The 12,547-nt window shown below is 46.5% G+C and overlaps 1 protein-coding gene across 2 annotated transcripts in view; it reads right to left on the reverse strand.

The window, feature by feature from the left end:
* Positions 1-4,836: 4,836 nt before the first annotated feature.
* The window catches only part of LPAR4 (lysophosphatidic acid receptor 4), a 13,574-nt gene continuing 5,863 nt past the window's right edge, over positions 4,837-12,547 (reverse strand). For both annotated transcript variants that reach the window (XM_008641608.2, XM_008641615.2), the window contains exon 2: positions 4,837-7,552. In XM_008641608.2, coding sequence (XP_008639830.1) covers positions 6,353-7,399 — 1,047 coding nt within the window. In that variant the 5' untranslated portion in view covers positions 7,400-7,552 and the 3' untranslated portion in view covers positions 4,837-6,352. The remainder of the gene's footprint in view (positions 7,553-12,547) is intronic.

A 12,547-nucleotide genomic window follows, 5' to 3' on the forward strand; every position in this document is an offset into this window, starting at 1 on the left:
TTGTAAATTATTTCCCCAGACTCTTCATCTGTGCAGCAGGAGATCTGAGATACCTCTTCTACAGCACTTTCCTCAGCTCCCTAATGCAGCTAATATTGATTTAGGACAAAAAATAACACCTCCCCTGGGGATCTGCTGCTAATTCAGTGTTGTCTGTGAGGTTCTCAGAGTCCTTGAGTAAGGTTTCAATTTTCTCTGGTGCTGAGAGGGCTTTTATTCCACCTCACTTCCAGGGATAACACATGAGACCAGCTTTGGAAGCAGCACAGCCCTTCCAGTGGTCAAAAGATATTTTTAAGGTTAATTTTATTCCATTAGCAATGTGTCATCCTGGGCAGGAAAGATGGGAACTTGGGGAAATAGAAATTAAAATAGGTTCAGTGCAACTGCTTTGGCTTTTTCTGTGTGTTGTGGTCTGGGAAGTGATCTAGGGAATGAGTTCCAAGAAAGTATTCCATGACTGCAGAGGTGATTTGGGTTAATGATGGAAGAAATGGGAGGATTTGTACAAACCAAGAAAAGGAATGACCAGTTTCCTTGCTGAGAGTTTCCAGGAAAATCTGCATGTGTGCTGGATGTACTCAGGATTTGAGAGGGCTGCAGAGAAAGTGAAATTTAAATATTATTCCAGCTAATATTGTGTATTTATGTAAGTCAGGGTAAATGAGCACACTCACACGTTCTGTTGTACCGGAAAAAACTTTCCTTTTTCATTATCCACACACGTCTGCAGAGATACAGAAAAGAGCAAACAGTGCAAAACATGGGCGTTGGCACTTCTATACAATATTTACATTGCTCAAATCCCTCAGGCAGGGAAAAGCCAGCCCAGGTTTTTCTTAGGAACTGGACAGTTTTCTTGGAAAACATATGCCAAGTGATCCCAAAAAGAAACCACCACCCTCCTTGCTTGCTGCAGTGTTTTAGGGGTGTGAGTGTCCTGGTGTTTTGCACGGAAATTAAATTTAAGAATTAAAATCACGAGCAGCCAGCAGCGTTACATGCCAGTTTTAAGTGATGTTTTCCAGAGGAAAAAACCAGGAATAGCTCCATGTTTTGCTGTGAAATGTGCACATTTTATAGGGCTTAAAATCACTGTCTTAAATCATGGAATGGTTTGGGTTGGAATTGACCCTAAAGACCATGGGCAGGGACACCTCCCACTATCCCAGGTTGCTCCAAGCCCTGTCCAACCTGGCCTTGGACACTTCCAGGGATTTCACATCAGGCAGAACGAGTTTTTAATCATACCCAGATCCTGACAGAACAAACAGGAAAGGGAGGAGATTCCCATGGTTGGAATCTGTGCTCAGAGAAAAGGATCTTTGACCACTCAAAGATGTTTTGGGTAGATCTTCCTCACTTTCTAAGCTCTTTGAGTGCTTGAACCTCCAACAAACTTAATTTTCTCCAAGTGGCATCTCCATGGCACAGAATTCCAGGGAGATACAGGTTATGTATAAATACCATAACGGGATGAGAGGGAATGGCCTCAAGTTGTGCCAGGGGAAGCTTAGATTGGATATTAGGAAAATTCTTTCACAGAAAGGGCTGTCAAGCATTGAAACAGTGGGAAGTAGTGGAGGCCCCTGGAAGTGTTCAGAACATGTGTGGATGTGGGGGACATGGGTTTGTGGTGAACATGGTGGGGCTGGGTTGATGGTTGGACTTGATGATCCTGGAGGTCTTTCCAACCTTAATTCCATGATTCTAAGGGTGATTTATGGTCCTTGGAGTGTCAGAGGGTGAGTGCACAGCTCAGACCCAGCCTGGGCTCTGGGGTCAGCATTCAGAAATAAAAACTCCAGCTTTCCTGGAATTACAGGGGAAACAAGGCTTGGGCTGCTAATCCATGGAGAGCAGCTCTGCCTCTTTCCTCAATTAACGCTGAGCACCAAAACCTGCTTAGTGAAGTGAGAGCTGCTTTGTTCCTGTCCCTAAATCCTGCCCCAAGACTCTTGGGCACAGCAAAGCTTTGGGGTTAGCCTGTGCTGAGGGTTCCCCGTGGCCAGCAGGTCACACCAAAGGACACTTTCACAGGAGCCACTGCTGTCCCTGAGGGGACAATTTCCTGCCTGTGGACAGCAACCCTTCCTGCTGGGAATGGCATGGGATGTCTGTGGGGACGCTGGCTTTTGAGAAGGTTATCAGAAGTGCTGTATCTCTCTGGCACATGGGAATTCCTTCTGGGTCATCCGTGTCTTTGTGCTGGGTAGGGAGCAGAGCCTCCCTCCCTCACCCATGCAGAACTCCAGGGAGAACCAACAAAAAACTTCCCAGGGATAGTTTTAGAGGGATTTCAAGGCTGGATCCATGCAGGGAGCAGGGATAGGAGGAGTAGAGGCTCGCTGGCTGATGTATGCATGCAGCACAGGAACCTTCCATCCCTCTGGCTCACCCAAGAGCTAATCCATGGCTTTTATACATGACTTGTGCTGCCTCTTTGCCCTTGTGTTTCTTAGATGTAATTCTGGGTAGTTTGCGCCGATTGTGCAAAGCTGCTGGAGATTTACACAAGATTTACCCAAGATTTACACAGGACTTGGCACCTTTCACCCATCGTAGGGCCCGTGGTGGCACCGAGAGGAGCTTCCCTGGGACTGTGGAACAGGGCCGTGCTTGCCACTGTTGTGACAGCTTAGACTGGCACAGAATTTCACCAGGTGTGGGCACCCCAGGGTGGGTTTGGGCTGGGCAGAGGGCTCAGGAGCCTTTTGGAGCTGCAGCTTTTCCAGCTGGGCAATGGGTTGCAAAGCTGGTGAGCGAATGTTGTGGGAGGACTGGGGAATGGGAACAGGGAGCTGTCTGGGAGCAAGGAAATCCATGATTAATGTTTGTTTAGGATCTCCGGGTCCTGTCTCAGCCTCAGCTAAAGGCAGTGACTTTTAATTAATTTGATTTTTTTTTTAAGCTTGAAGTTGAGGCGTTGTCTTTGCTGACAGCAGCCCTTCGTAGGGGGGGAGGAACACTCAGCTGCCCCTCAGCCAGAGAAACTGGGAATCCATTTTCCTGCCACCCTCTCCTCCCAGCTTGGCTTTGCTGACATCTGAAAAATGACTTTTCCTCTCTCTGAATGCATAATTGGTTATTTATCCACAAACCATGGAGTGTGTACTCAGTGTACCTGACCTAGAAAAAAACAGATTAGTCAAGACCTGTCCCAGGCAGATGTGAGTGTCAGTCATCATGTGATCCCCATCTAATTTATGAGGTCTTAAATTACAAAATAATGGATCTTTTCAGTTGGCATTTTGGCACAGGATGATAGGATTACATTTTATGTGAGAATATCCACCACAGCTCTTGCCCCATAAAACTGCAAACAGAAATTTGTAAGCGTTGGCACTGGTTTGGCTCCCAAAAAGACACCCATTATGCTGGGATTACAGGCAGGCCATGGATGTGGAGCCTGGAGCTTGTCCAGTCCCAGGCAGTTCTTTCCCTCTTCTCTTTTAACATTTCCTTCAGAAGGCCAGACAGTGGTTTCTAGCCTGGATTTTTCTTTCTTCCCTTGGATTTAACCAGAGGAAGGCCTGTGGAGCACACCCAGAGCAGAAGGTGTCTCAGGGCTCTGGAAATGAGAGATTCTGCAGCCACCAGACACGAGAATAGCTCTGTCCCACAAAGTTCCCAAATCCCACAAACCCTGGGATCTCTTCTTGCTTTGCAAGTGGAAAGCAGCAGCTTTAAAATAAGATTCCCAAGCTGGCAGTTGGATTTTGCCCACTGAGAGCAAGCTCAGTGTAAACAGGTTTCTCATCTCTCTGTAAATCTGAATTAATCAGGGGTTTGCCTCAGAGAAGAGCATTTTCTCATGTTCCAGATACTTTTCTTGCGAATAGGAAGATGTGTTTTTAGGCCTAGGTGGGATTCTTGGGGCTGTCCTCTGCAGGGCCAGGAGCTGGGCTTCCATGATCCTTGTGGGTCACTTCCAGCTTGGGATATTCTGTGGTCTAAATGCACCCTCAGTTTTTTAGCAGATCCTTCTCACTCTCATTCCTTCCCTCTCCCACCTCTAGAAATGGAGCTTGTTAGTGAACTCTTCCTGCTCTTTTCCTTCTCTCTCTCATCCCTAAAAATGCAGCTTGTGTCTCATTAAGTCCAGTTCCCGGCAGGGTGTTGGGATGGGGTGCCCCATTTCTCACAGGGTTTGGGGTGTGTCAGAGCTGTTGATGGTTCCCCAACCCTCCTGTTTGCCATGGGGTGAAGGATTTGTTCCGTAGGGAGAGCTCTGCCTGTAGGGAAGCCTGGCTGATCCCTCACTTTGCCTTTTGAACTGATGTTACAGGAGCGACTGCTCTGAAATACACAGATTTCATGGCAAGGGTTGAGAGGGGCTCATCAACCAAAGCAAATATGGATTTTAAAAACCCCTCTGAAGAGTTTGGGTCAAGCAGGAAAGGGGCACGGGCAGGAAAAGGGGCAGTGCACTGCCGGACACCGCCTCTGGTTAAATGGCAAATATTGCTCCTTCCTGAAGCCCAGCTCAGCCCCTGGGCTGGAGGTAAACCTTTCCCAGCTGCTGACAAACTCCTGTCAGTGCCTGTCCCTTGTCCCACCACATCGACCTCATTCCACCACCTTTTCCCAGTGATCTCTCCTTGTTTTCACATTTTTCTGCTCCAAAGTGCTGTTCTCTGAGGGCTCAATCTCCAGAAAAGCCTCCCAGGCCAGTCCTGTGTGCAAGTTTCCAGTAAATACTGTTGTAACTCAGAGCTGAAACAGAGTATTTGGGCTACTCTCATGCTCTCTGTGTATAATGGGTTGATCATAAGCTTTTTTCCCAATAAGTGACATTTTAGGGCTGAAATAGAATAATTTCTGGGGTCTCCCAGCCTTGGTAAGCCACTGACTTCTTTATTCAAAGTGAATGCAGTGCTAAATAAATATTCCCTTGGAAGCATTAACATTTTACAGCTGAATTCTTCTCACACTTAAACCTCTGTTGCTTTAAATGATCACATTTGAGGTGTTGCTCTCGTATCTCACGAGGCTTCATCAGAGAGACTTAAAATAGAAAATGAGTGGAAAACATCTGTTCAATTAATAATTTGTCTCTTTTTTTGGCAATACAGTCCTAGAAGTAGCTTTACCGTGGAAATGTAGATTGCTGAGCTAACAACTCGTAACTTTATATTTTTTTTCAAATTAAATTGTTCTCCTCATTTCTGTGTCTTACACTTAAGAATGACCCAGCATGGGAAGGGCTGTAGAGCTTCAGACATGAGCCAAGAGCTGGAGAAAGGAACCAGGTGGTAAAATGCAACACATACAAATAATTAATTTTCCATATATTTCTGTAATCTCTAAAAGGAAAGGTAATAAATTAATTGGAAAACAAGACAATATTGCTGTAACCAGCTAAGAAAAGAGTGCAGAAAATTGGGTTTTGAGTTACTTTGAGGCCCTAAAAGCCCATTAAACAATCACAGATCATCCCCTAATTGGGTGCTCTGACACCACTTGTCCGTATTTCAGTGGGATCAGCACTCCTGGGCCTTCAGCTGCCTCAGTTCCATATGGGAGCTCTGCCCTTGGAAGAACTCTGGGGTTTCAGGCCCTTCTCCAGCTGACTTTACAGCCCAGCCCTTCCCAGAAATAGTCATATAATTCCCTGGGATATAAAAGCCCAGGTGCAACAGATCATTAGTGAGCTCTTTACTCCTCCCCAGACGTGGCATTAAAAATAATCAAATAAATTAAACGACAGCTTAATCTGATAAAAATGAAACTTCAGATTTCAAAACTGTAGTATTAATTATCTTTTTTTCTTATTATCTTTGCCATCACCAAGCAACTCTTCCACCTAATTGCTAAACAGTTATTTACACTTCAAATGTCTCCATAAATTCCAGTCTCTAGGAAAACCAGGCTCTACACTCTGGCAGTGGAGTAAGGGAAAGCCACAAGCTTTTATTATGCCTTTGAAAGCAAACATACATATTGTGGGAAGTTACTGAGTTAACATATGAGGATGAGGATGCATCTCCAGAAGGCAGGAATCTCTAAGAAAATGACATTTTCTATTTCCCAACTGGTCCCATGTCAACTGCTGAGGGGGAAAAATGCCAAATGTTGGCATCTTCTGGTTAAAGAAGTTGTTCTGTTCCCTCCTGAGCTGATGCATGTGTTGTTGCCTACCCATAATCTCCAAAGGGAGATCCATTGGGATTTTGATATTTTGTGTTCACCTGTGGAATATGATGGGACCATCCCAGTGTGAGGATCTGCCATCCCCCAGCAGCTTTTCTTCATTAACCCCACGTGTGAACCCCCGTTTTCTGGAACAGCTCTTTGCGACGTGGTGTTAATCAGGAGTTAATGGGGGATAACTCCATGTGTAAACATCTCCCTAGAAATGGGATTCAGATGTGGGATCTCCTCCGTTGGTGATGGCCTGATCACTGATCTCATCCTGCGGCGCCGGCAGCGCCGTCTTTGTGAGCGGCATCTCCGTCTTGAAAAGAGAATCCATTTTGATCTGGGTTTTGATGTTGAAGGACTTCTGGAAGGACTCAGAGGTGAAGTAGTAGATGAAGGGGTCAAAGCAGCAGTTGAGGGTGGCGATGCACAACGTGATGGGATACATGGTCCTGGCAAACCTCTCCAGGGAGCAGTTGGCAATGGCCTGGGAGCGTACGAGCGCGTACAGGAACAGGATGGAGTTGTAGGGGACAAAGCACACAACGAAAATGGCCACGTGCACAATGATCATCTTCAGCACTTTCTCCTTGTTCGTCCCAATCTGGGACAGGGTGGCCGGCTTCCGTAAAGTCCGGAGAACCAGCGAGGAGCACGTGAGGTTGAGCAGCAGAGGGATGATGAATCCCACCACCTCAATAAATATGGTGATCTTGGACAGGTAGGTTTTCCAGATCCTTTTGGAGAACCCTTCGAAACAGGTGGTGCTGGTGTTGGACACGTTGGTCGTGGAGAACAGCGAGGCTGAAATTCCGCCGCTGAGGACCAGGATCCAAACGCCGGCACAGACGATGGCAGAATTCCTCCTGGTGCGGATGGTGCGGGAGCGGAAGGGATACACGATGGCCAGGAAGCGATCCACGCTGATGCAGGTGAGGAACAGCATGCTCCCGTAGATGTTGGTGAGGAACGCCGTGCCCGAGATCTTGCACAGGCTGTCCCCGAAGGGCCAGTGCCTGTTGAAGTTGTAAAAAATCTTAAAGGGCAAAGTGAACACGAAAAGCAAGTCTGAAACTGCCAGGTTGGTCATGAAAATGGCCGTCTCGCTCCGCATCTTCATCCGGAAGAGGAAAACAAAGAGGGAGGCACAGTTTGTGATCAAGCCAAGGATGAAGACCACGCTGTACACGGCTCCGTACAGGTTGTACTTGAAGGAATCATCTGTCAGGCAGGTATGGTTGTTGCTGTGGTTTCCCATGCCAAGTCTGGGATGGGCTTCCAAAGGCCTTCAAAGTCTACTTCAGTGACATCCATAAAATAAGGCAGGGAGCTCGCCCCTTCCCGAAGGAACACATTCCAGGGAGGTGGCTGGACTCCTTCCTACCGCATCTCCCTCATGGATCCTTTCATCCTGAAGGAGAGAGAGAGAACTGCCATCAGTCCTGAACCCGTCACCCAAAGTGGCTGTGCAAGAGAAATTCCCAAGTCAATGGATGTGCAAACAAGAGCAGGATTTAGTTTTCAAGCGAGTCTTTACAAATTCCTCTGTTACTGGGATTTTTCACAGTTGAAGACAGAATTTACTGAATTTGGCCTTGCCTTTCTTTCCATCACTCCCTCATCCTCCTGTTTGAAGGAGAGTGATTGCTCTGAGCAGCCTGGTCTATGGAAGGTGTCCCTGTCCATGGCAGGGGGTGGAACAAGAGGGGCTTTAAGGTCCCTTCCAAGCCAAATCATTCTATGGTAATTCCAACTTTCCCCTTGGAAAGGTTTTTGTTTGAAATCTGAGATGGAATTGGCCCAGTGTGTTTGGAAAGAAATTTAACAGAATGAAACCTCTGAAATATTCTCCTAAACCTGTAACAGGAGGAGAAAAGCTGAAAGTTTTAGTGTTTGCTTTAAACTGTGCACAAAGGAAAGTTCTATGGATTTTCAACCTTTTTTGATGCAAAAGTATTTTAAAAATCCACAAAATCTATGATAACAAAGAGCTGCTTTGCCTTTTTTTCTACTCGAAAGTAGGAGCATCTTTACACATGTTTTCCAAAGTAGAAAACTGCTGTACCTCAGAAATGTTTATCAAAAACACTTCCCAAAGCCACGTTCGCTTTTTTCCCCCTTAAAAATGTCTGCAAATATGGTATTACTTCCAAGAGGGATTTTTTTGCAAGTGTAAAACCTTCCCAAGAAAGACTCCTCTAAGCTGTACCAACAGCTGCTTTTCATTCCTGGTCTTTGTCGAAGTTTGGAATGTGAAATTTGGGAAATCTCATGGACTACTCTTAACGAGATTTTGTCCCAACTCAACAAGGTTTGGAGACAGGCGGAGTTAAAGTGAGCATGTTTTTACTTGGACATAGGTGCTTCCTGAACTGCCTGGCTCATCTCTCCTGGCTACTTTAAGTGTTTTTAATTCCTGTGAGGATATTCCCTTGGAAAGTCTCCTTGTTGGAGCGAGGAGGGTTTGTGAGTTGGATCAGCACTTCTTGGAAATGTGGAGCAAAGTTGGGTCATGAAGGGAAAGACCTTTTCCTTACAAACTCCAACCAAATATGAACCAGTTTGGAATCTCCTTGTAATCTAAGAAATTTAGGAGCTACAACTGGGAATAATTTGGAGGCGAAACCCTTGTGAAGAGTGGGATCCTTTCCACAGTCATGCCCTGACAGATGAGTTTCAGCTCCAAACCTGTCACTAGTTGTGTTAAAGGTTGTAATGGCAACATATAAACAAATAGAATGGAGAAGAAAGCATGGATTTGGGATAATCTGGGGTGCAAACGATCAAAATCAGATGTTTTCCATATGTTTTCCTCCTGCGAAAACTCATGCTGACCATTGTTCTCGCATGCAAGCTGTCAGTCTTGCTGGTAAAATGGCAAGTGCTGGGAAAGCTGGAATAGCCATGGCTTTGCTGGGTGGAAGGGGCAAGTTCCTCACCTGGGAATGCCTGGAGAACCACAGGCTTCCCAAAAACTGGTGCTGTGACCCTGGGAGCAGGCAGCACCTTACCTTTGCACCTGGCAAAGTGGCAGGAAAGGAGGATGCCCACATCTCCCATCACAAATGACTTTCAAATTATTTCAACCTTTGGACATCCAAAATGATGAGTTGGACCTCGAAGGTCTCTCCTGTGGAAGTGTTTTTCTTCTAAATTCATGGTTAGATGAACTTGAGTGGGAAACAAGCTAAATAAAGATAACAAATATTTAAATTTATGACAAGGACAGGAGTAAAATCTCAAATGTGGGATTGAACTCACTTTCTTTGGCTCTGTGGTGGTGTAAGTAAGGAAAGGTCTTGCCTGAGTGTTAAATGCCTTTAAACAAGAGCTAAGTTGGACTGGAAAGCTCACGAACTCCAACAGGAATAGCTGAGCCTTGGCTTAACCCTCAGCCTAAAGCATTAAATCTTTGGCTTGGAGCTCCCTCCCAGTGCAGACACTCCCTGTTATCTCCATCAGGAGAGTTTGTGCTTATGCTGGAATGTGACTCCCTGGGTGTGTGAACCCCAGGTGTGCCACACTCTCCTGGTCCAGGCTTCACTCTGGGTCCTACTGGGCAGATCTCAGAGGGGTTGGGTGTCCTTTGAAACCTCACACAGCCTGGGAGCCCGATGGAAACCCTGCTTTCCAACCTGGCCTGGGTTTTGGCAGTTCCTCAAGACCCAGGTTTGGAAGGTGCCTTTGGAACTCTCACCTTTGCTCCTGACCAAGTGCTCGTTGCCTGTAGCCTGACCCAGATACTCCTCACAGGAAAAAAGATGCTTCATCACCTGATTCTTTTCTCCCTGCTCTGCTCCAGACAGCCCCAAGGTCAAATCCTGTTTTTTCCAGTGTCTAATCTCTGGGAATTGTCTGCCAGCAATTGTCTAGTTAACTTATGGGCTTTAAAATACAGCCTGGCTTGTTTACCTATGGAACCCTGAGGTGTTTAAACAAGCTGACAAGTGGCTTTGAAACCCAGCCATGTGCTTTAAATTCTGTAGGATGAGTCCACAGATTGAGTTTTCCGAGTGTAAAATTCCCTTTCCTTCCTTTCCACTGTGGATTAAAGCAGTGGGATGCTCTTCATGGACACCACGGTCACCACTGCTGTTGCCTTGCTGGGAAAATAAAGCAATATATTTTTAAAAGTTAAGTAAATACAGGATGACAAAGGGGTTTTCTTTATATTTCAGGCAGGGCAAAGCTTTAAATCCTATATTTAAACTGGGGGTGAGTCCAGGAGGGGAGGAATGTAACAGAATAAACCCCTGTTTAATGTGATAAAATTCAGAATATTCTCTCTCTCCTGGCAGGGGTGGTACAAGCAAACCTCCAGCAGCCATCCCTCACAAAACCCTTGGACTGAAAAGAGAGGAAAACTTGGTGTTACTTCCTATGGCGCCTTGAGCATCCTGTTTACAATTCTTGTATTTCCTCCTCCCAGCACCCCAAGACACCTCCAAACTGCCAGACTGCAGCTCCATCCAGAGCAACTGTTTGTTAGAACAGGAATTACCACAGGGAAAAAACAAATTTAAAACCAGCCCCTGTCATTCCATTATCCCACTCTTCCTGCTCCGCACTGATCCCGTTCTCCACACGTGCAGCAAACTGAGGTCAGAAAAACCAGCATAGAGTCTGGGCCTGGCATTTTTGGTATCGTCACATTTTCTTTTAATCATGTGAGATGTCAGATGAGTGGATCTTTATCAGTCTGGACGCGAGGGACATCCTGTGTGTTCATTTAAACCACTGAACACTGGCTTTGGGAGGCCTGGCACAGCCCTGATGGGAAAACCTCCCAAAGCTGAAGGATCTTTGCTGGATTGTCACGGTGTGTATTCAGGTTATCTCTTAAATCTTGAGAAACAAAGGTTTATAGGTAGAGAAGCCAAAGCCTGCAGGACAGGGGGGTTTGGGGAGGTTTCTCTGGGTTTTGTTCCAGGTTATGGCACCACTCATTGTGTTTTCATAGGGTCTCAGCCCCTGACCTTGGAAATAAATCGGGATTTTCCTGGGGCACAGCAAGAGCTTTATTTCTGCCTTCTCCTGACAAAACTCCATTCACTCCAGGGTTTGCAGCTCCCTGCTCCTCACCCCACTGCTACAATGCCTGTGGGATGTGTAACTTACTCCCACCACGGAGCCCAGGGTTACAGCTTTACAACAAACTCTGCTCTGCAACTTCTTGGGGTTTACTTCCTTCCTTCGTTCCACTTTAATTAGGCAGAAGGCTCAAAAAAAAAGGGTTTGTGGGGGGAGATGTTTGGGTTTTTGGCAGATTTTTGCAGAGATGATAATTCTGTGTAAGGCTGTAGGACTTGGGTTCTTCCAGAATGCTGACTAGAGATAAAATGAGATTAAACTGCTATTGTTTGAATAGATAAAATCAGAACTATTATATTTAAAAAAACCCCTTTTTCTACCTGAAAAAAATTAAACATCTCAGTTCCTGCAATGGAATTTGCACTTACTTCTACTTTCTTTTTTCAATAAAAGTTGGATTTGGTCACAGAGGGCTCAGAGAGTGTGAACTGGAAGCAGCTTTAAGGACTAGCCTCCAGTTTGGGGCAATCTGGTGGATGATTTTTCCCTGTCCAGAGGCTGCCAGGCCAGGAGCTGGGGCTGCACAGTGATGCTGCCTCTGTTCTCCCAGTGTCAGCTGTGTGGGTTTATGGAAAGCTGGACCAGCTGGAGTAGGTGATGCTGGATCTGGCTTCTCCAGAGAAAGGTGGAGGGATGGGAAATAGCTTGGGACACCACTTTTGGGGTTGGCTCAGCTCGCTGAGTGCCTGCGAGCGCTCCATCCTCCCGAAACTCCTCGCAGATTCCCAGTAACCTTCGCCTGTTTTCTTGCCCGGTGCGGTAGGAGCAGGGAAAGGCTGGGATTAGAGGGTGGGAAGCGGAGCAGCTGCCTGTAAACAAAGCTCTATTGACGATCCGAAACTCTGGAAAGGAGAAATGCTTTAATCTCTTTCATTTCCTAATCCTAAATGATGTATTGGAGAACAGTAGGAAAGGAGCAGACAGAAGTGGGACTTTGAAGTCCACGGAGGTTTGTGGAGCTTCAAAGGGCCATTCTTGCCTGGTTTATCGGAGTGAATGCCCGGCCGGTATGCCGGGGAAAGGGGACGTTCGCGGGTGATTAGCATAAAAGCCAAGGCAGGAAGGCTCTTATTCATGGCTTTGACACTTATTGTGCTCAGTGTCACCCGGCCTGGCACTCCCCAGCCCTTGCTGCGGCTGCGACAAAGTCTCCTGTACCTGTGGGAAGGTGGGGTTGGGAGTTACTCGCTTCAGTCAGGTTTCAGCAGCTGCTTTCCAATCCTCTGTGAGCGAAAAACCTCAAACATGGGACCGCTTGAGGAGGCATCGGCTCTCCCTCAGCCAGGAGTGAGCGCAGGGATGCGCCGGGATGCGC

This window comes from Corvus brachyrhynchos, unplaced genomic scaffold (assembly GCF_000691975.1).
Source record: "Corvus brachyrhynchos isolate BGI_N302 unplaced genomic scaffold, ASM69197v1 scaffold220, whole genome shotgun sequence".
NCBI lineage: Eukaryota > Metazoa > Chordata > Aves > Passeriformes > Corvidae > Corvus > Corvus brachyrhynchos.